This window comes from Spermophilus citellus, assembly GCF_964194105.1.
Source record: "Spermophilus citellus genome assembly, chromosome: 5".
Taxonomy (NCBI): domain Eukaryota; kingdom Metazoa; phylum Chordata; class Mammalia; order Rodentia; family Sciuridae; genus Spermophilus; species Spermophilus citellus.
The window spans coordinates 81,245,862-81,270,673 of NC_138186.1; the positions used below are offsets into that span (position 1 = coordinate 81,245,862).

The window sequence follows — 24,812 nt, forward strand, 5'->3', positions numbered from 1 at the left end:
CAATGTGAATTAAAAGGCCCGGTGTTTTGTACCAACCCTGTCTCCCCACTGCGTCAGGTCCCCTTAGTGGTAAGCAAGAGCTTCACCTGCCTCTTGACCAGGCAGCTCCTCAGTAACCACTGCCCAGCAGAAGTTGGCTACAAGAAATGGGACAGCTGAAGGGGAAAAAAGCTATAATGAGGTAAAATAAATTAGAACACAAGATTTGACTTATCATTAGATTTTGGTGAATAGTAGAGGTAGCAAAAAACAGTCCAAAGACCCCTCAGGTGAAATGCCTCAGTCTCAGGCTCCATCCCGTGTGTTTGTAAGTACCAAACAAAGACTGGAACATTTTTGTGGGAACATTTTTTGGTGGGGTTTTAATCTGTACAGCAGTGTTTTGAACAAATAATTATCTCAAAAACAATTTTTAAAAAACAGTGCTGATAAATTTCCATTGCATTTAATTATCATCGTTCATTAGTTTAATTTTATTAGCTGTGAAGATGACAGATTCACTTTTCTACTAGAAAAGATGTTTCACTCCTGTTTGACTCTAAAATTGCCATGACCTTGGATTCAGTGTGAATGTGCCATTGTCAGAGAAAACAAGAAACCAGCACATTAAATGTACTGAGATGAGTAGAAGGTGGCATGTGAGTGCCACCTTCATTCATTCACCCAGTAAAAACTGTCTTGATTGAGGGCAGGGTATTTCAACATGAATCCAAGAAAATATGATCTCTATGCATTATAAATTCCTGCAACCAGACTTTTAAAAACTCATGTATTCCTCACCAGAAAATACTGCTAAAAGAGAGTCTCAACAGAAACTAGGAGCTTCTTTTAGATTGGCCATTGAAAATGAAATTTTCTGCAAAATAATTAAATAAATAAAACCTTGACATTCTGAAAGGAATTTTTTTAAAAAAAATGATTATATAGCAGTGCAATTCACTATGGGTCTTGGATTTTACTGCTAGTACATTAGCATTATTTCCTGTAACCCAATAGCTTACAGAAACCATAACCCACCATAACAAACACATTACATTTTAAGCAATTACTACTGGACACATGCAGGCTAAGGGGCAGGGGAGAAAGCCATGAAGCTTGTCACATATAACAGCTGAGCAAAGGAGAGCATTGTGACACTTTTAAAGCACTTAAACGATGATTCATTCCTTGAAACAAAACAGCTGGCTTCTGTTTTGCTATATTCATTAGGAAACATATGTTACTTAGGAATTCATAAGACCTCACTGATGAGAAATTTGATTCTGCAAAACAGGTGTATTTCAAACTCTAAGGACCTTTTCTATTGCTCAAAATCTTTTCTAATTGCTTCAGAATCTTAAGTGGAATTAGACAAAGCCAGTGGCATAACTGTTCCCTCTTCCCACCCAAATAAATAACTTAGAAGAGTCTACAGGGAACTTGATGCAGTATCTAATATAAGTGTACATATGAAAAGATTTTTAAATTGTAATTAACAGGGAAAAGCCTCTGCCCATAAGTAATACATAAAATAAATTAGAAGACATAAGTATCACAGTTGCTAAGAGTGAAATCAACTCTACTTATTCACATTCAATTCTTCTCTATTCTGGAAAAATATGTTCTTTTTTACAATTGTAGTGTTGCTCATGGGTCACCACAGTGAAATTTTAGAACTTCTCTAGTTACTCTCCTGGGTCTTTTGCTTTATGCCTGTTGTAGCCCTAGTGGTCCTGATTCCTGGCTGCACATTAGAATGACCTGGAGAGCTTTTAGGAAATACCTGCTCCAGCCCTGTCCTTGGAGACTTTGCATTGGGTCGAGACTGATAGCTTTATCATTTAAAAGTGCTTCAGATAATTCTCACATGCAGCCAGGGATAAGAGCCACTGAGTGCTGGAAAGAGTATGAGCTCTGGGATCAAAAGTAAGTCGTGGCATTAACAGCTGTGTCACCTTGGGAATGCCACTTCATTTCTGTAAACATCAGTTTCCTCAATTTAGCTATCAGAGTTCATGGGAGGATTAAAAGCAAATGAAATGAACTTACCAAAAAGCACAATTCCAAACACACATGAAGCCCCCCATAAAAAATTGTTCTTTTCTCCTAAACCTTTTCCCTCTATTGAGGTCTCATTTAGTTCTTTTTGGCATTAATTGCTACCATCTTTGGTGGCTTGTCTTGTTCCTCTTTGCATCTCCCACCACAATTTCAACAGAGAATGGACTCAACTTGTGTTGTAGAATAAAAGATTTAACCAGAGTACCTTAAACGCATAAATGACTTATCATGGCTATATTATGTGCCACTTCTTGATGCACCGACCACAAAGTAGAGTTACACAAACAGCCTACTCTTCAGAACCCAACATCAAAACGAGGCGCCAGACAAGCACAATCAGCATTAGAATGTACGTACATATCACTTCCAGTTTAGCAGCCACTCCCTGTATCAAACATAGTAAGATAGGGAGAACCAGCAGGAAAGACAATTTGGTTTTGACAGTAAATGGCAATGGAGGCCATGCATCCACAGGACCAGCCTACTAGAATTGAAATAATAACCTCTGCTATGTAGCTTGCCTTAGGCTGAAGGGATATGATGAAGGGATCATGTATAAGCAGATAGCTTAAGGAGAAATGCTGCTTTCTAGAAACAGTGAGAAAGGTAGCAGAATAAGGACTCCTAAAAAAATAGCCAGTGTTTTTTTCTGTTGTTTTCTTTTTTGAGCAGACTATCAGGGGGACAAGATGGAATCTCAACAGCTCATAGCCTTTTAAGTAACACAAAAGTATCAAACTGAAGGAGGGTCTTTGCTGATGTTCAGTAAATTCATCACTTGTCTTTCAACTCCTATCCATATTGATAAATCATTGAAAATTCATTCTAAATATGAAATACAACCCCATGTTTATCTGAGATTTGGGTATAAACACTTTTGTTTGCAGAATTTTAAATGAAGGACAATGTCCTAAGGATTGCTCCAAGCCCAGCCTCACACAGGGGCTGTGCATGGGGACAGACCACACCCTGTTCTATTCTTGCTATTTCATTGAAGCACTATTTTATATTGTTCCAATATATAACATCTCTGAATATAATTACTCTTATTCTTCTGCCAACACTTTTCTATCCTCCTTTGATTTTTGAGCTGAGGTGATTTTTATAAGTAATTTCTAGGTCGTTCCCCCACTTTCTCCTTTTATTTTATTAGGTGGGTCTAATTACTAATCTCATTTTTCCTTCACACTTATATACTGGGGATTTTAGCACCTACCTGATGGGTGACATGAAGGTCATTCTAATGCCTATTCATGTCAGTTGTTTATTTCTTCTTTCAATCCCCAACAATGGATGCCTTAAAATATTCACCAACTTCTTTCCTCACTTTGGTTACAATTTACTGTCTCTAAAACAAACAATTTCTATAATGTATAAATATAAACTGAGGATATACTAAGTGTTTAGAGACTAGAAGGAAAAATGTTTCTGTATTTTGCTCTGTATTAAGACAAAAACATCTACCTAGCACACTAAATTCTAACTTACATGGGTATTACTTCAAAGAATACATTAAATATTTAAAATGTGAGTAAATCTAGAGAAGAAATAAGCCATAGCTATACAGGTGGTATGTGACATAGCAAGAACTATACGGTTGGTGTGCAGATGACCATACTTTGGGAAACCCTGCTGAAAATATACATAGTAACACATCCATGAATTGACTATTTTTCCATTTGGTATCTTGGCTTTCCCAAACAGGGCTCTGAGGATACTGACAGGAAGACTGGTCATATGAAAAATTAATACTGTGATTTAAATTTTTCAATAGAAACTTACAAAACACATTTCATAAACCTAGAAGACTGATTAATGAAAATACAATCATGACTACCCATTCTACAAAATACCAAAAGATGGATTGTGATAGAAACCATAGAAATAAGTCCAAGATTTGAGAACTGTGATAAATTTGCAGTTGAAGTACTTTGGAGTAGGCAGTTGTTAAAGGTTTCAAAATTAACAGAGAGAGGTACCTCCACACACAAGGGGGCAGGTTGAAGATGTTCACTTCCTCCTTGGTCATGACAGAGGAAAGCTGAGTGCCCATTAGTGGGACTGGGATAAGGCTGGCCATCAGCGCATCAGCATGCCATGCAAATCGTACCACGAATGAGCAAGATCACACGTATCAACACAGATGGACACTGAAAAACCACTGGGGGGAAAGCCACAAATCACTATATACATGATAAAACTATTGATTGAATTTGTCTTATATAACAATAGAAAAAAAAACACTGGCTATAATGTATTGTTTATGATTCCACATAATGCAGTAAAAAGTACAAACATATGGACTGAAAGATAAATGCCAAATTCATGAAAGTGGCTCCCTCTGGGATAGAGAGGGAAATACAAACAATTTCATCTTTTATGGTAAAGTTTTTAATTACTTTCATTCTAGATGCCTAGTATATGAAGGCTTGGCCTATTCAGCTCTATGTTTTCTGTGTGTGTGTGTGTGTGTGTGTGTGTGTGTGTGTGTGTGTGAAGCTAAAACAAAAATACAACAATGGCAAAAAGGATACATACCTGGAAATGCAGAAATGTAATGGTGAATATCATTGTTCAAAAATGCTCTTGAGGTACAAAAAAAATCAGAATTCCATATCTCGTAACAGCTATGTTTAAGAATTAGGTGGTATTCAGAGATCATGGTAAACTCTGGGAGGCACACAATGCTGAAATTTCTCTGAAGGCCGATTAGTGATATAATTCCTTTCCATAAGTGTTATCTCTCAAATTGTATTTTCTGGAAATACTCTTTATATGTCACATACAAATCCCTCTTCAAAATTCTTGACCAGTACATCCTAGACATTTCTAAGCTGCTGCAGTCACCATACATATGAGAATGCCTTCTTTGTCCACAGCCAAGCATCTAAGAAGCAGGATAAATGCTGGGGACAACAGAGGGACTCAGTTTTCTTCTCAAGACTCCTGTCACCCCTACTCCCCACCCCCTACCTATGAAAAAAAAGAAGTGTCTGGAATAAAATGAGTCTGGACAACTGTGTCTTTTAAAGGACCTGATAACTGAAGTCACAAAAATACTTTACTTTTTGATAAACAAGAAAAAGGTGAATTTTTTCTCCTGTCAATGTTGCTTCCTTTAAAAAATAATTAACATTTTTCACATTAATTTTAAATATCATAATGAAATGTTATTGATCTCTGAATGATCTAAAGGTATTGTAAAGTGCCTGCAAACACACTCATGCAAATAGCCTAACCAGATTTAGCACTTCACCTTGTTCCTTGGACTGTAATAGGTAAATTCTACAGTTAGGGGAAGCAAGTAAGATCACCCTCTAGTCCTGACAGTCAAAGGGTACCGCTCTACTCTCATGCAAAATCTCTCTTCTGCTTTTTCCTTCAAAGGGTGAAACAGGACTGCCAGGATTTCCAGGGTCTGTTGGCCCTAAAGGACAAAAAGGAGAACCTGTAAGTATTTTAGCTTGGAGGGCAAAGTAAGAATAACAACGAAACAACAAAAGAATTAAAATATTTTTCCAGACCAGCCCCAATTTTCATATATTCTGGTTTGACCCTGCCATAGCGAACAACAGTAGATCAAATCTTTAAGCAAGTATGTACTGTGCCAGACACCAAGTTCTTTCATGAATTAACTCATTGTATCCATTAAAAAATTCCATGAGATAGGTTATTATTATTTCATTATTCAGGTGAGGAAAATGAGGCACAGAGAGGTTAAGCAATTTTACCACAGCCGCATTATTGGAGCCATAAATCACACGTAGGTGAGCTAAACTCGGGTTTAAAATCACTAAGTTGACCTGATGTAGCTTAACATGATAGCTGAAATTAATAACAAAGACAGATACTAGTTTATATAAAAAGTTAGAAACATTTATCTATCTGATCAAACAAATGTTCTCAGTATACCTTCTGAAGTTATTTTTTGCGAGATCAAAGGGACTTCCCCAAGCTACTTTTCAATATTGCTGTGGCCAGTTTCTATTAAAACTTAGCTCTTTCTGTGGGGAATTAAAAAACAAAAACACAAAACCTACTATATCATTATTGTGGTTTGGATGTGAGGTGTCCCCCAAAAGCTCATGTGTGAGACAATGAGAGAAGGTTCAGAGGGGAAATGATTGGGTTGTCATTTCTGCATTTCCGGGTATACATAGCCTTAACCCAATCAGTGAATTAATCACCTGAAGGGATTAATTGAGTGGTGATTGAAGGCAGGTGGGGTGTGGCTGGAGAAGTTAGGGCATTGGGGGCATGGCTTTGGGGTATATATTTGTATCTGGCAAGTGGAGTCTGTCTCTGCTTCCTGATCATCAAGATGTTTAGTCTCACCTCAAGCCCTGAAGAATGGAGTCTGCTGTCTATGGGTTGAGATCTCTGAAGATCTCTACAGTTGTTCTGATGGGGTTCTTAAGTCACAGCAGTGAAAAACCTAAGTAAAACAATCATTTATATTCAAGTAGGACCACCTAAACAGATTAGAGAAAACCTAGTCACAGGATGGGGAGGGAGAGGGGGAGAGGAGAAAAGAAAAGAAAATTTATGGTATTTATATTTAAAAAAAGGAGCCTTCAAGAATCAGGCTTAGCCTATACTTCATCTTTGATTTTTTAAAAATGCAACACATCTTTTTCAATCATTTTTACTCATTTCCTTGACAGAGCAAATTAGGAATATTGGTTGATCATGGGATAAAAATGAAAAGGTTACTAATAATTCCTACATGAAAAAAGGGAACAGTATGTAGTAAAGGTATTTAATGTTAGGAAGTCAATTTGCCCTATGCTTCAGCTCAGCATTTAGGTATCTTTAGCAATAGCGGTAACTTATCCCAGGCAACTTTACGTCAGCACTGTACCTATGAATCTTAGTTATCCTACCCCAGGGGTCATGCTAGCCCTTAGTGCCAAGTCCAAGGCTCCCTAATGCAGTACAGGACCTAACAGCCTTTAATATTCCTCCCACAAGTGCAGCCTGGTGGATGCCACCCCTTCCCTCTGCCAACTTGCTCCTGATGCTCCACACTTGAAGGTTCTCCTACCTGCTTCTCCAGGTCACCATTCTCTCCCCTTCAAGCCTAAATACTGACTTCACTTTCTCTGAATTCCTGTGTGTATCAAGGAGGACCTGGCAGTAAGATTGACTAAAATTCCATTGGAAAAGCAGAGAATTATAGAGCAGAATAGAGAAATTTTCAGTGAGTTAAAACAGTGCTTCTCACACAGGAATATGTGATTGAATCCTGCTGTTCTAATTTAATGGGTCTGGGGTGGAGCCCAAGAACCTACACCTCTCACAGTTTCCTAGATGATGGTGGTGCTGTTGGTTCAAGGTCCCACTTTGAAAAGCAAGGGTTGGAGAATTTCATGGTTTCTGGGGTGATAGGCCTTTCCCTCTTTGGGGATTCCCTCTGGCTTTCTGTCCCATCACTAATGTTCAAGGCAAGCCCCTACCCCACTGGGACTGCTTTAGTCTACCTTATCCAGGAAGAGGGCTCCTTTCCTTCTAACTCTTCTCCTTGCCACTTCCCTCTTAATGCCTTAGGCATCTGCCACCTCTATTTATCTTGTTTGCTTTCCTCTCTTGCCCACACATAAAATACCACAAATTTTACATTATTCTGCAGAGCAGTTTAGTTCTTTGTGGTATCGATCTTTCTATTCCAGAATTAGAGCTGGATTTGACTTTGCATAATAACCAGAAAGTCCAATCAGAACAGTAGTCATCATCCAAAGTTGAATTCTGAACCACTCATCTGGAATGGCAGCTGTCAATGGCAATTTGTCCCTTCCTACTGGACATTCAGAAAGTGACTAGAAGTGCAACATATTGGAGCTAAAATATGCAAAAGAGATCATCTAGTTGAAACCCATGATTTTATAGAAAAAGGGAGATTCTAAACGTTTAAGTGATTTGCTCTGGATAGTAGTAGTTGGAGCTAGGACTACTAAATATCAAGTCTCCACATAACCAATTTATTGGGTTTTTACCTTTCAAAAGCTATTTTAGTCAATGTGGATTTTGAGCTTGACAGTGACTCTAAACAAGCAAGGACGTGAGCATAAACAAGCACTGACATAAGCAGTGTGACTCCTTGATCATATCTAATTAACTTCATGTCAAATCTTTAAAAATTAACTTGATTTTTAGAATGAAATCCCAAAAGCAAGAATATAAATAAAGCCCTGTGAATGTATAGAAATTAACCAATAATAGAAGATTTCATTATGTTAGGTAGATGTGTGGTTTATTAGTCAGTGTAGTCTTGGTTATGCTAAGTAACAAATTAATCCTGAAATTTCTGTGACTTTAGTGCAAGGAAAGTTCTCTATTGCTCCTGCCTAAAATGGTTCAGTAGGAGGGGTAGGTGTTATGCTTCACTCTGTGTTCAGTTACCAGGCTATACCATCATATAGCTCTGTCTTCGTCACATACAATCTTCTTAGTCACCATTGCTGGGGAAGTGCATCTGGAGGATTATTAAATGGGTTCTCACTGCCTTGTTAATGATACATGTCATTTTGGTTACATTTCGTTGCTAGAATTAGCTACATGGCTTCATGAAACTGCAAGGGAGCTGGGGAACATGGGAGAAGGTGAACTCTTAGCCCCAAACACACAAGACACAAGATGAAAGGCTCATTAAGTACTTGCTTATCTCCAAAGAGTGATTAGTTAAAAATCAAAATAGCAATCCCTGAGCACTGGGGATTGAATCCAGGTTGAACCCACAGGCACTCTACCTCTAAGCACCTAGCTAGCCACCCTAACACCACCAGCTTTTTTTTTTTTAACTTTGGGACAGGATCATGCCAAATTGCCCAGGTTGGCCTTAGACTTGTAAGCTTTCTGCCTTAGCTTCCTGAGGGGCTGGGGTTATGGGCATGTGCTACCACATCTTGCTCCTAAGAGAACTTTTGAGAGTAGTAATATCTCCCAAAATAGTTCTTACATTTTTCTCCAAAGGCGCACCCCCAAAGACCCTCTCTTCATCAAAGTTCCACCTCCTGCAGTTTCCACCACTTCCCAGTCGTCTATTCAGCTAGGCACCCATCAATGGATTGATCCCTTGATGAGGTTAGAACTCTCATGATCCAATCACTTTCCAGCCCTGCCTCTGACCATTGCTACAATGGGGACCAAATCTTTAACACATGAACCTTTGGAAAATATCCCAAATCCAAACCAAAATAATAATTTACTCAATTCAAATAATATGACGCAGACTAAATCTTCACTAAGTGAAGATTGGAGCTAAAGTCTGGCTGACTGAGTTTAAATCCTGAGCCATCTTTTGGTAGCTCTGTGACCTTGGAGAAATTATCTAACTTCTCTGTGCCAGTGTTTCTTCATCTGTAAATGAGTCTACTAATAGCACTTACCTGAGTGGCACCTGAGGATTAACTATGTGAATATATATAAAGTGATTAGAACAGTGCTTGATACATTATAAGAACTCAATAAATGTTAACTACGATTGTTATATCTGCATTAAGTTCACTTATTTAATAAATGTGTTTGGATCCCGGTAATGTAAAAGTCTAAGATGTGAGACACCAGAGGTGCTATGAGTATCAAGATGAATTGTATCTCTACACTCAAAGAGGTATAGCCAAGATAAACTAGGAAACATTAAGTAAAATGAATGAATACTAATGTAGGGAATAGAGGGAGCTATGACAACTCAAAATTACTGGACCTTCACAAGTCTCTTTCCCCATCCTTGAAATGGGACAATAATTCTTTTGCACAGCATAGCTATGAAGATAAAATGAGATCACATACTTGTAACTCTGAGAACAGAAACTAGTAAGGGAGCCTGTGTGTGCACATGTGTCTCTATGGGTTAACCTGGGTGGCAGTAATCACAACTCAGTGATTGGGGAGAGTGTTGGCTAACAAGGGGCAGCCTCCAAAGCTTCTGTCACTCCCCAAGCTATTCATACTTCAACCAAGAACTGTTGTCAGTTCCACACCCCATTATTTACCTCCTAATTAACCCCTTTGAGTTATTTTCATTGTAGTAAAAATGAAAACTGGAAAAATATTTTTAATGATTTTGTGTGTTTCAAGCACAGCTAACGAGTTGGAAGCATTCTCAGGAATGCCCTTCCCTGGCCATCTTGTGGCTGTCACAGGCTTCTGCCCCCAGTTGCATATGTGTGTGATCCCTCTTCTTCACCAGGCACCAGGAAGCTTTGTCCCTGGGCAGCATTTCAACTTGTTGGCCACCGGGGATTCTCTAAATAGTGTTAGAATGATGAACTCGGTGTTCCTTTGAGAATGTGGAGGAGCTTGTAAATTAATTCTCCTAGGCCCCCTCTCAGCTGCAGAGGCAGACTGTGTGCAGTAGAGGTGTGAGTCTGGCCTGCAGGCTCCATCCACTCCCAGCTTTGGAGGGTTTATTTCTAAAAGTGTTTTTAATTGATTCTGCTTTCTACCCATCTCCCTAGGGGGAACCCTTTGTAAAAGGTGAAAAGGGAGACCGAGTAAGTAGATGTTTTATCACCCTCTGGGGTTTTCTACTTCATTGATTTCTCTCTCCAATTTCTGTTATGTTTACTTGAGAGTCTAATAGATTTGATAAAATAAGCTTCCAGAGCATTTTTACTTTTCCTTCTGTGATTTTGGACTTTATATTAAACCTTGTTAAGTGCTGTCATGGGATAATACTTTACCATTTGGTTTGGGTTAGATATGTTTCCTCTAACCTTCCACTACTAGTGATGGGACAGAAGTGTTACAAAAGACATCAAATTAAGATAGGGAAACTACAAAATTAAAGTAGAAGATAGTTTTTTTCAAAGATTCTGTTAATGATACAAATTGGATACAAATCCAACAGATTAATAAGTCATGGAAAAATAAGGAAAGCAAACTGATTATAGCCAGTATTGTCCCCCTTAGTATAATCGTAATTTTTCTGTTTTTAAAATTAAATACCTGGATAGTACCTGATTGCAGAATCACCAGCACATATCACCCTAACATCTATTCTCCTCCATATCATCTGAAGAGTTAATTCTTAGGGAGGCGAGTTTAGTTGGTGGCAAATCATAATAATGAGAAGTAGAGAAAGCAGGAGGATTTCAAAGATGGCATTGGAGTGAAAATAAAACTATTGTTAAAAAAAATAAGAGTTGTTGTTCATTAGGATTAAGTGTTTTGATCCTGTTGTAGAATGAACCCTCCATAGTTTCATCACATCTTCCATAAATTCCCCCTTTATTGTGTGTTAATTAATGGAAATTCAATTAAACTGTCAGATGTCCCGGCCCATCTGAATTTTCATGTTACCCATATGGTGATTATTTTATTTACAGGGAGAACCTGGAATAATAGGATCACAGGGAATAAAGGTAATCTCCTAGAATTTTCCAATTATGTCTACAACCTTAATAAGATGGCGAAGACTATAGTAACATTTAACTTTCCTTCCCACTCACATGTTTAGGGAGAACCTGGAGACCCTGGTCCCCCTGGTTCAATAGGAAACCCAGGACTGAAGGTATATAAGAAGTAGCTGTGCTATATTAGGAAATAATCTGGAATTTGTAGCCATTCTATATTTTAAAGGGTGCTTTGGGGTGCCACTCATTTTCTTCACAGATGTTCTCAGAGACTTGATCTTGTTTCCATGGTGATTTCCCACTCCCACCCCCAGTAGCTGCATTTATTTCACGCATAGTAACTGTGCCTTTTGGTTCACAGAATTTGAAAATTATTTTTCAGAGCATATTCACCATAGCATCCTTAAAAGCTTTAAGAGTAAACAATGTCAGCTAAATCCGTGACCCTGAGCTGTATTCTTAAAAGGAACAGGAGTCAGGATTCATTTCTAAACCAAAAGTATACAGCTATGAGTGCTTCAGTTTCCCATGTGTGATTCTGCAGGTGTATCCTAAGAAAGAATAGTTTTGGAGAGGTGTGGGAGAGATTAGCATGATGTGCTCCCAGCCAATGGGTAGGGCAAGTTACCCACTTATCCCCTACTGATGAAAAACAGACCCATTAAAAAAGAAAACATCTAGAAACTATCTTAGAAGCCCAAATCACACTTCAGTATTATACACATATGGTAGGATAATGGAAAGTCTTTCTTTTTACAGATAAAGTTCACAACATGTTTTACAAATATTCAAGTACAATCTTTCTAATTTTTAAGGAAAGGTATAGCATATATCATCTTCTCTTTTAGGGTCAACAAGGACCTGCAGGTTCCATGGGACCCAGAGGACCACCAGGAGATGTTGTATGTATACTTCAGTATTTTGAAATGAAATTGAAACTATGGTATGGTTTTTTAAATGTCAATGGCTGTTCCTGTAACTGAGTTCCGCTACATTTCTCAAAGACCTAGTCCATCTCCACCCTGAAGGCTGGGCCATTCGTACACTCGTGTGAGGTCCTTTGGAGGATCATTACCCTAACAAATTGGTCTTTGAAACTCAATTTAACCAAATTATCATTTGGGACAAGCTTATCAGGAGTGTACCTGTGGTCAATGAGACAGCAAATATCAAAAGTAATAAGGAAAACCAAGAGAGAAAGCAAGAATTTCCCATATGTATGGCTTTTGATTCAAATCTCCGTCTGCAGAAAACACTTGGAAAGCTTCTGTTGTTTTCTATCAAGAGCCCTCAAGAAAAGGAAGTCTTTTGGCTGAAAGTGTTTCTGTAATGCACTTGGAGGAAGACCTTCAGGCTGCCTTATAACCTTAGTATAGTGGAGTCAGAGTCAGTCTCTCTCTTTCTCTCTTTCTCTCTCTCTCTCTCTCTCTCTCACACACACACACACACACACACACACACCTACACACACACCTACCTTCATGCTGTTAAAAGTCATTTTTCCATTCCTTCCCCCAGATTAGCTTTCTGGCCCTTAAACAAGCTCCATGGCCATCTGACAACTTGGGAGCTGAGAGCTATACCTTTCCTTAAAAATTAGAAAGATCTACACTTAAGCAAAAGGAAAAATATCTTGCCCACAACTCCTCTGTCACTAACTGACCACTATTAGTTATCTGTAGGCAACATGAAGAATCTCTCCTTTTACCATCATCTTGGGAACAGCCCATGAACCCTTTCTCTGTTCACCATGCTCACTGCCTGAGCCTTTGGGGGCCTATTGATCAACATTCCTATTGTGGCTTGTACTTTGAACATCTAAATTCACAGAGAAAAGCTTTTTATTGCTACCCCCTACCACTACCACCAATTAATAGACCACTACAGAGGTACCTTGTGGAAAGATCTTAGGAAAAGAGAGAAAATGCTGGGTCACAATATGCTCAAGTGAGATTAAATGATAGTAGCAGGAGCTGAAAAGAGTAAAATCAAAAGAAAAGATCCACTGTTGCCAAAATACAATAAAAACTTATTTTCTTAGTCACCCTATTGTCTGGTTGAATCATGGTGTGAGACTACCAATCACCATTCTTCTTCCCCTTCTTGGCAATAGTATGGCTGAGATATTTCAATTCTCTTTACATTTCAATTCTCCATTACATCCAGCGACATTCACTTGAAACAACAATTTACATATTTTCAACTAATGTTTGTAACCTAACAAGCCAAAATCAACCCATTCCCTTGTAGATAATGTGTTAAAACTGCTCTCTTGAAAACGACTTGCATACATAAATGTTATCATAAGAGATGTTCTCATTGTTCTTTCCCTTTAATTTTGAATTTTTTAGGGATTGCCAGGAGAACATGGTATCCCAGGAAAACAAGGCATCAAAGGAGAAAAGGTATAGCTCACATTTTATTCACTCTCTATTAAAAAGGTGAGTAGAAGGAACAGACCAAGGATCTTAAGGGCACTGGGGAGGTAAGAGGACAGCACAGGCTCGTAGAACTATACCTGGGATAGCCTTGCATGTAGAAGACAATGTGAATGACTCCCCTGGGGCATGCATGGCCACTGCCCTGATTCTTGCATAGAAATGCCTTGTGAAAAATGAAACAACTTAGAGATGAAGATGCCAGGAGTCAGGCTCATGTCAAGCTTAACTGCCAATTCTGGTGTAGACCTAAGAAGTCTCTGCATCATTCAGGAATTCCATGGAAACAGCATATTAATGCTACTTGGAAATATGTTTATGTTGAGTCATTATTAGGAAATAGAACAAAGATCATCCAAAGAACCTTATGAATAGATACACCCCTTTTGTGCCTACATTTATACACGTCTATGTTACATGATACTGATAAACTTATTGCACGATAACTCATTACAAAATCTCAATGTATTTGACATAAGTAGGATAGTGCTTAGTATGAGTTGGACACTTAGTAAATATTATTGAGGGAGTGAATAGATAAGTGAATGAAGTTTGCCTGGTTATGATGACAATTTAAAACAGTAAAAACTACTGATTCCCCAGTTCCCATCACAAATATGAGCAACAAAGTAAGAATCTCATCTTGTTTTCCTCAGGGAGATCCAGGTGGGATTATAGGCCCTCCTGGGCTTCCAGGTCCAAAAGGTGAGGCCGGTCCTCCAGGGAAAAGCCTGCCAGGGGAACCAGTAAGTACCAGCTCTTTTTCTAATGTTTCTCTTGGAACTTCATTAATGACTACATGTGAGCTCCCAGTTTGAGAGCACAAGTATAAGTTTAAGTGTACCAAAGAAGAAACATCTTTAGATCACAGTTGTAACCCTTTTAAAGGTTCAATGCAAGCAAAGCCTGTCTTCTGAAGAAATATACATGCACACACTGTTTTTATGTGGAAGATTCATATACCCCCTGAATCCTCTGCATGGATTCCGTAGGGACCTATGGATCCAAGTAAAGTACACTGCTTTTAAAGCATAAGCCTTTTTGGACACTCTCTTAAAACTGAACTGTCTGATACTTCCCTCTGGAGGTTTTACAGATGTCACCATAGGTTGTCATTTGCAGAAAATGTCTCTGTGATCCAGACTTTTCCCAGAACATAAACTGGTGATCCAGTTTTATATGCCTTTTATTCTGCATCACTTTGAACCCTTTCTATTAGTTAAGAATGAGGATAATAATAAGTTTCAATATGAGATAGTTTACACATAAGAGCCTCATATATTAAAGTAGCTATACAAAATCTATAACCTATTGAAATCTGTTTCTAATTCCTTATTCTTACAAGATTCATTCAAGTAAAGTGAAGAGCAATTAAAACTATTTTTCTAATATTTTTTAAAACTTTTTAGAAAAATAAATGTATTTACTCTTTTTTTTTTTTTTTTTTTTTTTTTTTTTTTTTTTTTTTAGGGATTAGATGGAAATCCTGGAGCACCTGGTCCACGTGGGCCAAAGGTATTAAAATATTATAGATAATTTTAAAACATTAATAATGAGCAAAATATAACCAAAAAACCCATGCCTCTTGAGCCTTGTCTTAACAGAAGCACCTCATTTCACAGGGTGAAAGAGGACTGCCAGGTGTCCAGGGCTCCCCAGGTGACATGGGCCCACCAGGGGCAGGAATTCCCGGAAAAACAGTAAGTAAAATTTAGCTGGGCTCTTGAAACTCTGTTGAATTTGTTATTATGAAACAAAATTCAATGTGAAGTCTCAGTAAGGAGAAAAGAAAACAAAGATCAAAGGAGAAAATACAAATGATCACTATCCAGAGAAGACTGACGGGCTTTGAAGGTCTGTCATTAAGTGCACAGAGAACGTTCACTGCTGATTGACTTCTTTGTACTAATTACAGATCCACTGATTTTGGATTAGCAATCACTTAACCCTTTGTACTTATAGTTATATACTAGATAGTACAAATGCATGTCCATAAGATGATATGAATACCTCATATTGTGTTATTAAATATTACTATTTATTTTTAAATAAGAAGTTAATGTTTAAAGTGATAGAGTATTTATAAAGAGTTATCTAAATAGAACAAAAGACATTCCTATTGTCAGGAAATTCCAAGATATTAAGAGTTCTCTGACAGAAATCAGATTCAAAGATTAAATGCTTTAACAATATTGCTAAGGATATTGCAAGAGTTTTTGACACTCGGTGTCAGAAACCAAGGGCAAATACCAAATACATATTTTTATTATATCACAATATCACAGCCTTACATTGACATTGTCATAAAAATTAAAATAAAGCATAGATAGAGATAGGTTATATTGTATATCATTAGTGTTTGATTTTCTAGGGAAATGTTTTAGTCCATTTTCTGTTGCTATAATAGAATACCAGAGACTGGGTAATATGTAAAGAATAAAGATTTATTTAGCTTGTGGTTCTAGAGGCTGGGAAGTCTAGCATCTGGTGAGGACCTTCTTGTTGCATCGTAATATAGTTGAGCTATCTATCTTGGGTCTTTCACCTTCTTTTTATAAAACTATTAATACCATTATGGAGACTCCACTCATAACTTCATCTAATCCTAATTGCCTCCCAAAGCCCCACTTCCAAATAACATTAATTGAATTTGGGGATTAAGTTTCCAACATGTGAACCTTGGAGGAGATGTTCAAACCATAGTGACAAAATGTAAAAGACTATTGAGATAAAAAGAAACAAAGTAAAAGCAACAAAACACGATACACATACACTTAGATGCATCCATATGTGTACACCTATGTGTATACAAAAATCATGAACTTATTAAGGAGGTATTGAGTTTAAAGAAAAAAATCACTAAGGACACAGTATAGACAGAAAGGGAACAAAAGGCTTTAATAATAACAGTGATATGAATACATATTTTAAAATATAAGAAAGATCAGTGAACAGTTACTGAAATCAACTTCTAAGAAACTAGTGCTTTGCTTGGCTTTGGTTGTAAATTCTTAGTTCAGTGGTCCGTGGATATTTAATAGGGATAAAACTAGTATCATATGTTCTCTGATCATCTCAGCCTCATTGTAGTTACTCCAAATTCCAGTTTTCTAAAAGTAGAAAACAATACCTGATGCTTTACTTCTTATTCCTGTCACCAAACACTAGTTCTGGTCATTTCTTCAAAGAGAAAAGACTCAAAGTAGAATGAGAGAGAAAGGTATCCCTGGCCAGTTATCCCTGTGAGCAGAAAGGGAACAAAAAGTTTCTGGTCAGGTGGAATTTGGATGTGTTGCTTCTGTACTCTTGAGTGTGCAGCCACGTGGGATGGAATGAGAGATATTCCAGGGATCTGAGCAAAATCATGATGTTTTAAGCAACAGGTTTTTGGTAAAGTGTTTATCTACCACCCAAAGTTTTAGCTAGCAGTTACCAGAGTGTTCTTGGTGGCAAATGCTGTTGTTCCACTAAGCAAATTACAGTACTTAGTCTTTTGTATCAGCTGGATAATTCATGGGAATTCTTGGTAGAATTTTGATCATTTATCTCATTTTACTCAGGGCTCCCAAGGACCAACTGGAGAGCCAGGTATTCAGGTATGCTACTTAACTAAGTTATCCAGCACAACAAATCTAACTTGTTTTCTAGAGGAAATTACTGAAAGACTGTTCTCCTAAATAACTACTTTCATTTTCTTCCCTTTCCAGGGTCCTCGAGGTCTCCCTGGGTTACCAGGAAGTCCAGGGACCCCAGGAAATGATGTAAGGACCTTCTTTACCTATCCTTTCTCCAACCCCTGTTTTAATCTGCAACTATCCCAACTTGCAAAGATTTGAACATGATGCCTCTGTTTTCAGGGAGCTCCAGGAAGAGATGGAAAGCCAGGACTGCCAGGTCCCCCAGGTGACCCGGTATGTACACAGACTTTCCTGATTTATGTATCATTAATGCACCCAGAAGCCAAACAGCCTACCAAGCAAATTTTGCTGTCCAAACTAATTAGAATGTTCAGTGACTGCTTGGTGATTTTGTTTATCCCCATTATTTTGTAGAGGGAAAAAAATCCAAGCTGGGTCAGCATTTTTGTGTTTGTGATGAATGCTTATTTCCTAAGAGTGTAATTCAGCTATACAGTTTTACCCCAGGCTGAGCCTTAGCATATAATATCTCAGTTCCATGGAAAATTGAAATAAAACATATAGACACAATTTCTATTCTTTCTAATGCTATTGACTAAATGAATTTCATTTTTCTAAATGAAAGTTTGCAGGTAAGTTACCTACATTATGGTACACATTCACTGGTTCTATGGCTTTAAAATGCTGAGATAGATTAAATTATGAAAACTGGCTTGAGTAGGCCCTTGGAAAATGGGGTTTAGGCACTAAATGTGTGTTCTAAAGTTTTTTCTTAGGTTAAACCTTGCTTTGAGTGACAGTGAAATCCCTTTAAATAGCCACAGACCCGGTGGTTATACTTTGAGAGGCCATATGGTACATGACATTGTATTAAGAATTTTGTGTAACAAAATCCAAATCTGGCCTCTGAGTTCTAAGCCTCACAAATCCTTTCTACCTCCCACATTGTTTGGGCTTTAGGTTCCTTTGTAACACGCATGCAGAAGCAAGCATGACCTTACTTTAACTCCACAATCAAATGAATATGTGTGGCTCATGTGGGAATCTTGTAGCTACCTGGTTTTATAGAGTGTCTCTTGGAAAGCACATTTTAAGACATCTGGTCAAAACATAGCCCAAGTTCCCTTTGTTTCTGTCTTGTCCATTACTTCCACCTACGAAGGCTGTTTTGAACCTCTGTGAGAACAAGGCAAACTTATCCTGTACTCTTCATGTTTCTAACAGCCTGATAATGTGCTTGGCAGAGGAATGATTTTTTTGTAATAAATGATTTATCTTTATATAGTATTAAAACCAATAATAAAGGTTGCCATGTCATGAAAATGTAGAGATAGAAATGTAGAATCAAAACAATTATGAGTTTACATGTTCATGGCAGAAGAATAGTGAATATTTCTCAAAATAGTTCTGCTTTCTGTCAGTGTCAGTTCAGTTACTTGACATGAAGCATAATGTTGAACCAATCATCCTGACAGTGAGACCTTAGAAGCCTCATGCTCCAAATCGTAACTGACATTGCATTTTGAAAACAATAAATCTATATTATGTTATACTCTTGCTTTGTATTGTGCTTATGTACACGTGTATGTGTTAGCTTTGCATCCCTCTGACAAAATACCTGATAAACAACTGAAGAGAAGAAGGAAAGATTTATTTGGACTCATGGTTTCAGAAGTTTCAATCCATATCCATTTGGCCTGTTACTTTGGACCTGTGGCAAAGCAGAACATCATGGAGGAGAGGAAGTGATGGGGGAGTCTGTTCACCTGCAGGTGGCCAGGAAGCAGATAGACAGAGGAGGAGGAGGAGCTAAATTCCCAATATACCCCTCAAAGGCACACCTTTAGTGACCTCACTTCCTTCCACCAGTTCCACCTCTTAAAAGTACCACCAGCTCCCAGTAGTGCCATCAGCTGGCCTTTGGGAGGCACATCAAGATCCATCTCATAACAGTTTAATAACATTTTTTTTCCTCTTTAACCACAGATTGCCCTTCCTCTCTTGGGAGACATCGGGGCCTTATTCAAGGTATTCTGTTGTTATGTAAGAAATTACGGTTTAATATTCAACAAAAAAATTAAAAAGAAAATCTTTACTAGAAATTGAGTTAATTGTTCAGCCTGGTTTTTAAATGGCATTTTTAAAATGGAGAACATCTTTAAAATAGTAAAAATAATCTGTATTCCCCCATTCTCTTCTTTATCAGCCTTTTGGGTATGGAAATGGAGTGTGCAGCTCTCAGACAAACCAAAGGGAAGGAACAATGTCATTAACCCTCTTGAAGAGATTACACTGTCCTCTGGAACAACAGCTTTCCTTTGATGGGCATTTACCCACCCTGGCTCACTACTATAAAATCTAATCCTTCTCATTGTGTCATCCTGGTCAGTCCCAGGATGAAAACCAGCACTGCTCAATAAACAGCTTACAAGGCTGAATTTTTTATGTCATGAGATTTTACAAAATGAGCTATAAAATTCCAAAGCCAACCATTGTCCTAACACCTGTCACCCTGTTAAATAAAAATTATCTCTACCTATTATCTAGCTCATAAAGAATTAATCTTGCTACAATTTTTCTTCCCTAATACTTTCTTATATTTTATCTGTAAAACAGATTGGAGGGCTGATAAATGAATAAGGTTATATTATCATATCTTCATGATGCTCTGAGTGACTCTAGATGAGAATCTTGTCCTTTATGCTCATCCCTTATTTCTGTATGGATGAATAGACAGTGTGCATAAGTACACACACACAAACACTTGGGATATAGATGTGTATATATGGTTTAGTTTATGTTCCTAGGGTTTAGTCCAATGATTTGCACAATTATAAGCCATCAGAAATATTTATTGAATTGAATCAATCAAAAGACTCAAGTTCTATGTATGTATTTGGGTTTAGGGTTTTCATGGTCATATTCTGATTCCAACAATTTATTTAAAAATAAGTCTTTATAGGGCTTTTCACATACCCTTTTCCTTTAGCTATGTGATAAGTCTTATGTTTGTCCTCTTAGTTCAGACACATAAATGCAAGCTTTTCCAGACCAGCTAAAGGTTATAAAGAAGGCAACAGAAAGGTAATTCCACTTAGATTTTCTGTCTTATCTTGGATTTGACGTTGGAGTCAAGTCCAGGTCACTCAAGTGACTTATTCACATGAGTGCCTCCACTGACAAGTAAAATGCTAGTAAGCCCTGTGGAAGGTTTCTCAACTAATTTGTCTACCAAAGGAGAAATCCTTTCTTCCCAGGTTTTTCTTTGCCTTTTAATGACTTAAGTCATTGTTTGTATGTTCCCTGTAATCTTGTTGTTTATTCCAAACTTTAATACCACCTCCCTCTTTAAACATGTTGCTCAGCAGTTGAAACTCAAATCTTTGTTCTTGACTTATGAATCCTTTCCTTATTTATCTGGAACTTTCCATTTAAATATTATCAAGAGTGATATTTTTTAAATAAGCCCTCACCAATATCTCAGATATTACTAATAAGCTTTGAATTTTTTCCCTGCAAAGACAGTCTTTTCAAGTTGGATAAATAAGTTTCTGAAAACAGAGTGACCTTGCAACTGTTACATCACTTATTTCTGACAGAAGTACAACTATAACTTCAAATTCAATCAACCTCACTTTTTAAAATTGAAAACCCCTGACTGCATAATATATTTCTTTATTCCTTCAACAAGTACTAATTGGTGTGCTACTTTCTGTCAGGTTTTCTAGCAAACCCATTTATCCTTCAGACTCAATTTATTTTGTTATTAAAGCATTATAATTATACAAAATAGTTGGGTTCACTTTAACAAAACCATACATACCTGAAATTTGATGTACTCCATTTGCAACCCTGTTCCCCCTCTTTCCCTGCCTTCCTTTCTCCCCACATTCTCCTCCCTCTACTCTACTGATCTACCTGTTGCTCATTTAATTTTTATTGGTACTTTCCACATATACATAAAGGTGAAATTCACCATGGTATATTTATATGTGCGCATAGCATGATTTTGTGAACTTAATTCCACATTTTCTCCCTTTTCCCACCTCTTATCACTCTCTATCTCCTCCCTCTACTGATCTTCCCTGTCTCTTTGATATCTGATTCTCACACACCTTCTTTTCCCCTATTTTGCTCTAGCTTCCATGTATGAGATAAAATATTCAACTCTTGATTGTCTGAGTCTGATTTATTTCACTTAGCATGGCATTCTCCATTTCCATCCATTTATTGGCAAATGCCATATATATGTACCAAATTTTATTAATCCATTCATCTATTGACAGGCATGTTGGCTAGTTCCATAATTTTGGCTATTATAAATTGTGCTGCTATAAGCATTGTTGTGACTATATCTCTATAGTGTGCTAATTTTAGCTTTTAGCTTTTTTGTTTTTTGTTTTTGTTTTTTGATAAATACCAAAGAGTGGAATAGCTGGATTATATGGTGGTTCCATTCCTAGTTTTTTTTTTTTTTTTTGGTAATCTCCATATTGATTTCCAGAATGGTTGTACTAATTTGCAGTCCCACTAAAATGCATCACTGTAACCTTTCCCCCACATCCTCACCAGCATGTATTGTTATTTGTATTCTTGATAATTACCACTCTGACAGAGTGAGATGAAATCTTAGTGTAGTTTTTAGATTTGCATTTCCCTGATTGCTAGAGATGCTGAATATTTTTAATATATTTGTATTTATTATTTTGAGAAATGTCTGTTTAGTTCTTTTGTTCATTTGTTTTTTTTTTTTTTTTTTTGGTTTTGGTTTTTCAGTGTCAAGCTTTTTTGAGTTCTTTATATATTCTGGATATTATCCTCTGTCAGAGTAGCTGGCAAATATTTTCCCCTATTTTCTAGGCTTTCTCTTTATGCTCTAAATCACTTCCTTTGCTGTACAGATGCTCTTTAATTTGATGGCATCCCACTTAGTGACTCTTGGTTTTATTTCTTTAGCATTAAAGGTCTTGTTAAGGAAGCCAGTGCCTGCACCAATATGATGGAATATTGATCCTGTTTTTTTCTTCTAGCAGTTGTCAAGTTTCTGGTCTAATTCCTAAGTCTTTGATGCACTTTGACTTTTGTGCAGGGTGAGAGATAGGGAACTAATTTCTTTCTTCTATATATCAACCTCACTTTTTAAAATCTCTTAGTAACCTTATCTTTATACCCATTAGAATTTCTGTGGCAACTGCCAAGCCAATGTTCCTGGGCTAAAAAGCAACAAAGGAGATGAAGGAGGTGCTGGTGAGCCTGGAAAATACGATTCCATCACCAGGAAGGTGAGAAGGCTGGCTGAGTGTCCAGGGAGCCTGTGGCACACAGAATGCATTCTCTCAGTTCTTTTACTTCTCTGTCCTCTAGGGTGATATAGGACCACGGGGTCCTCCAGGAATTCCAGGCAGAGAAGGACCAAAAGTAAGAAAGTCTGTCTTCTGTGGGACTCTCAATTGGGTGAAAAAAAGAAAACCCCATTTTAAAATACACTACTTTTAAATATGGGCTAAAAGTGGGGTAAAAGCCCTTTGCAAATGTTGCAATCATTTCATTCCCTGACCCAGTCCAAATTGCATCCCTCAAGCATCCTAATAAGAGTTCTTTTTTTTTTAAATTGTTCCAAAAGCTAACAAAATGATTGAGTACACTAGCTGATCTTACTGTCTTTCTAGGGAAGCAAAGGAGAGCGGGGCTACCCTGGTATACCTGGGGAGAGAGGCGAAGAGGTAAGAGTCTTCTAAGAGTCCTTACTGCTGATTCTCTTTACTTGACTCAACATAGGAAAGATATCAGTTTTTCTGTAGCTCAGAATTAATGCCAAAACTAATAAAAAGACAAGGTAGGTCTTTATAAATGGCAAAACTTTCATTTAAAACAATTATGTGTTCATCTTTATTACCACTGCTACAGGTTTTGAGTCAGGACAGAAAGTTAATGTCAGCTATGGTTTTTCTGTTTTCATGTGGCAGATGACAATTGTAGCTCTCTCACAATAAGAATAAAGGGAACAGGAAGAGGGAACTTACTAAAAGGAAACCAGGGTAGCTAAAAGGATTGAAGGAATAATAGAAGCACTAGCCTAGGAATAAGGGAAGCTCCAAAACTCAAAAAAGCTTCCCTGGAACACTCCCGCAACATGATTCAGCTTTAATGATCTTGGTTTGATTGTGTCGCTACTCAATATCCATAATCTTGGAGAAAATAAACTATCAAAAGGATCTGAGTAGACTAGTTTAGATCAGCTGCTCACTCCCTGGACTAAAGATCCAACTCAAATGTGCTTTTGAGATAATGATATAATTTTCTGACTCTAAGCCACAGTGATACTCAGGATATCATTCTTGTCCTGCATAATTCACATTAACTCTTAGAAAAACCAATTAGAATGATGAATTGTTGTTAGTTTAAACAGTTTTGATGCTAATAGTTCTTAATGAAAGTAAGTAAGCCATCTGGCATATATTAACCTTGATGTTAGTGCAGAAAATTATAATGGTATAAAGTAGATCTATTTTTTAGTTGGAGTCATATTTCACAAATTATCCTCATGTATCATTGTTTTTAATTAAAATTGATTCTTTTCTAGAAAACTTTGAGGCTTGGTTTGGGTTTCTTTTTCCCCAAGTTAAAAATTAAAGAATAAGAAATATAACATTAATTTTTTATCTATAAATAAAACATTAAAGGCATTTTGTTTTCAAAATAAGTAAAAGTTAATGAGCTTTTGCTTCCTCAAGTTCCATAGAAGGTTTCACTAAAGTATAAGCATAATAATGGATTTTAATAGTCCAACAGCTTTTAACTGCCTGTATTCAAGAAGTAAGCTTTAGAGGTAATTGAGAAGGTAATAACAAAAAGATGAGGAAATAATTGGAAATCGGGGATATATAAATAAAATTCACTAGAAATTGATTTTTGATTCTGTAAAGTACTCTGCTCTCTTGGTGAAGTGAAATCCAGTGTTATTATTCCTCTGCTAATTTGGTATGCTTTCTTAAGCTCACCCATGGGCTCTTTGACGTGGATTACACAAAATTTTGTACAAACTCATTATGTGGGGAATTCCAGCAAGTTCACTATATTCTTCTTCCTTGTTCTTCACATGAGTAATATGAAAAAACCTGAATAAACTTATTGACTCAATTGGGCCCTTTGAGAGGAATAGTCTTTTTATCTTTTCTGTCTCCAACAGATCAATAAAAGCAAACAATCTTGTCTTCTACATGGACTCAGATACTCCCTGAAATTCCAATTTGTTGATTTAAGTGAATAAAACTTGGACCAAGAACATATGCAGTTTTAACTGGCCAACAGGCTCTATTGTGTTAACTACACAATCTCTAATC

At 37.2% G+C, this 24,812-nt stretch overlaps 1 protein-coding gene across 1 annotated transcript in view; it reads left to right on the plus strand.

Annotated features, from left to right (window-relative positions):
* COL19A1 (collagen type XIX alpha 1 chain) overlaps positions 1-24,812 on the plus strand; it is a 334,697-nt gene that overhangs the window by 253,443 nt on the left and 56,442 nt on the right. The window contains exons 20-35 of the mRNA XM_081293835.1: positions 5,428-5,490; positions 10,497-10,532; positions 11,367-11,402; positions 11,498-11,551; positions 12,242-12,295; positions 13,745-13,798; positions 14,488-14,577; positions 15,302-15,346; positions 15,454-15,531; positions 17,392-17,427; positions 17,539-17,592; positions 17,689-17,742; positions 19,456-19,497; positions 22,647-22,751; positions 22,834-22,887; positions 23,139-23,192. Of these exons, the coding sequence (XP_081149961.1) occupies positions 5,428-5,490; positions 10,497-10,532; positions 11,367-11,402; positions 11,498-11,551; positions 12,242-12,295; positions 13,745-13,798; positions 14,488-14,577; positions 15,302-15,346; positions 15,454-15,531; positions 17,392-17,427; positions 17,539-17,592; positions 17,689-17,742; positions 19,456-19,497; positions 22,647-22,751; positions 22,834-22,887; positions 23,139-23,192 (909 nt within the window). The remainder of the gene's footprint in view (positions 1-5,427; positions 5,491-10,496; positions 10,533-11,366; positions 11,403-11,497; positions 11,552-12,241; positions 12,296-13,744; positions 13,799-14,487; positions 14,578-15,301; positions 15,347-15,453; positions 15,532-17,391; positions 17,428-17,538; positions 17,593-17,688; positions 17,743-19,455; positions 19,498-22,646; positions 22,752-22,833; positions 22,888-23,138; positions 23,193-24,812) is intronic.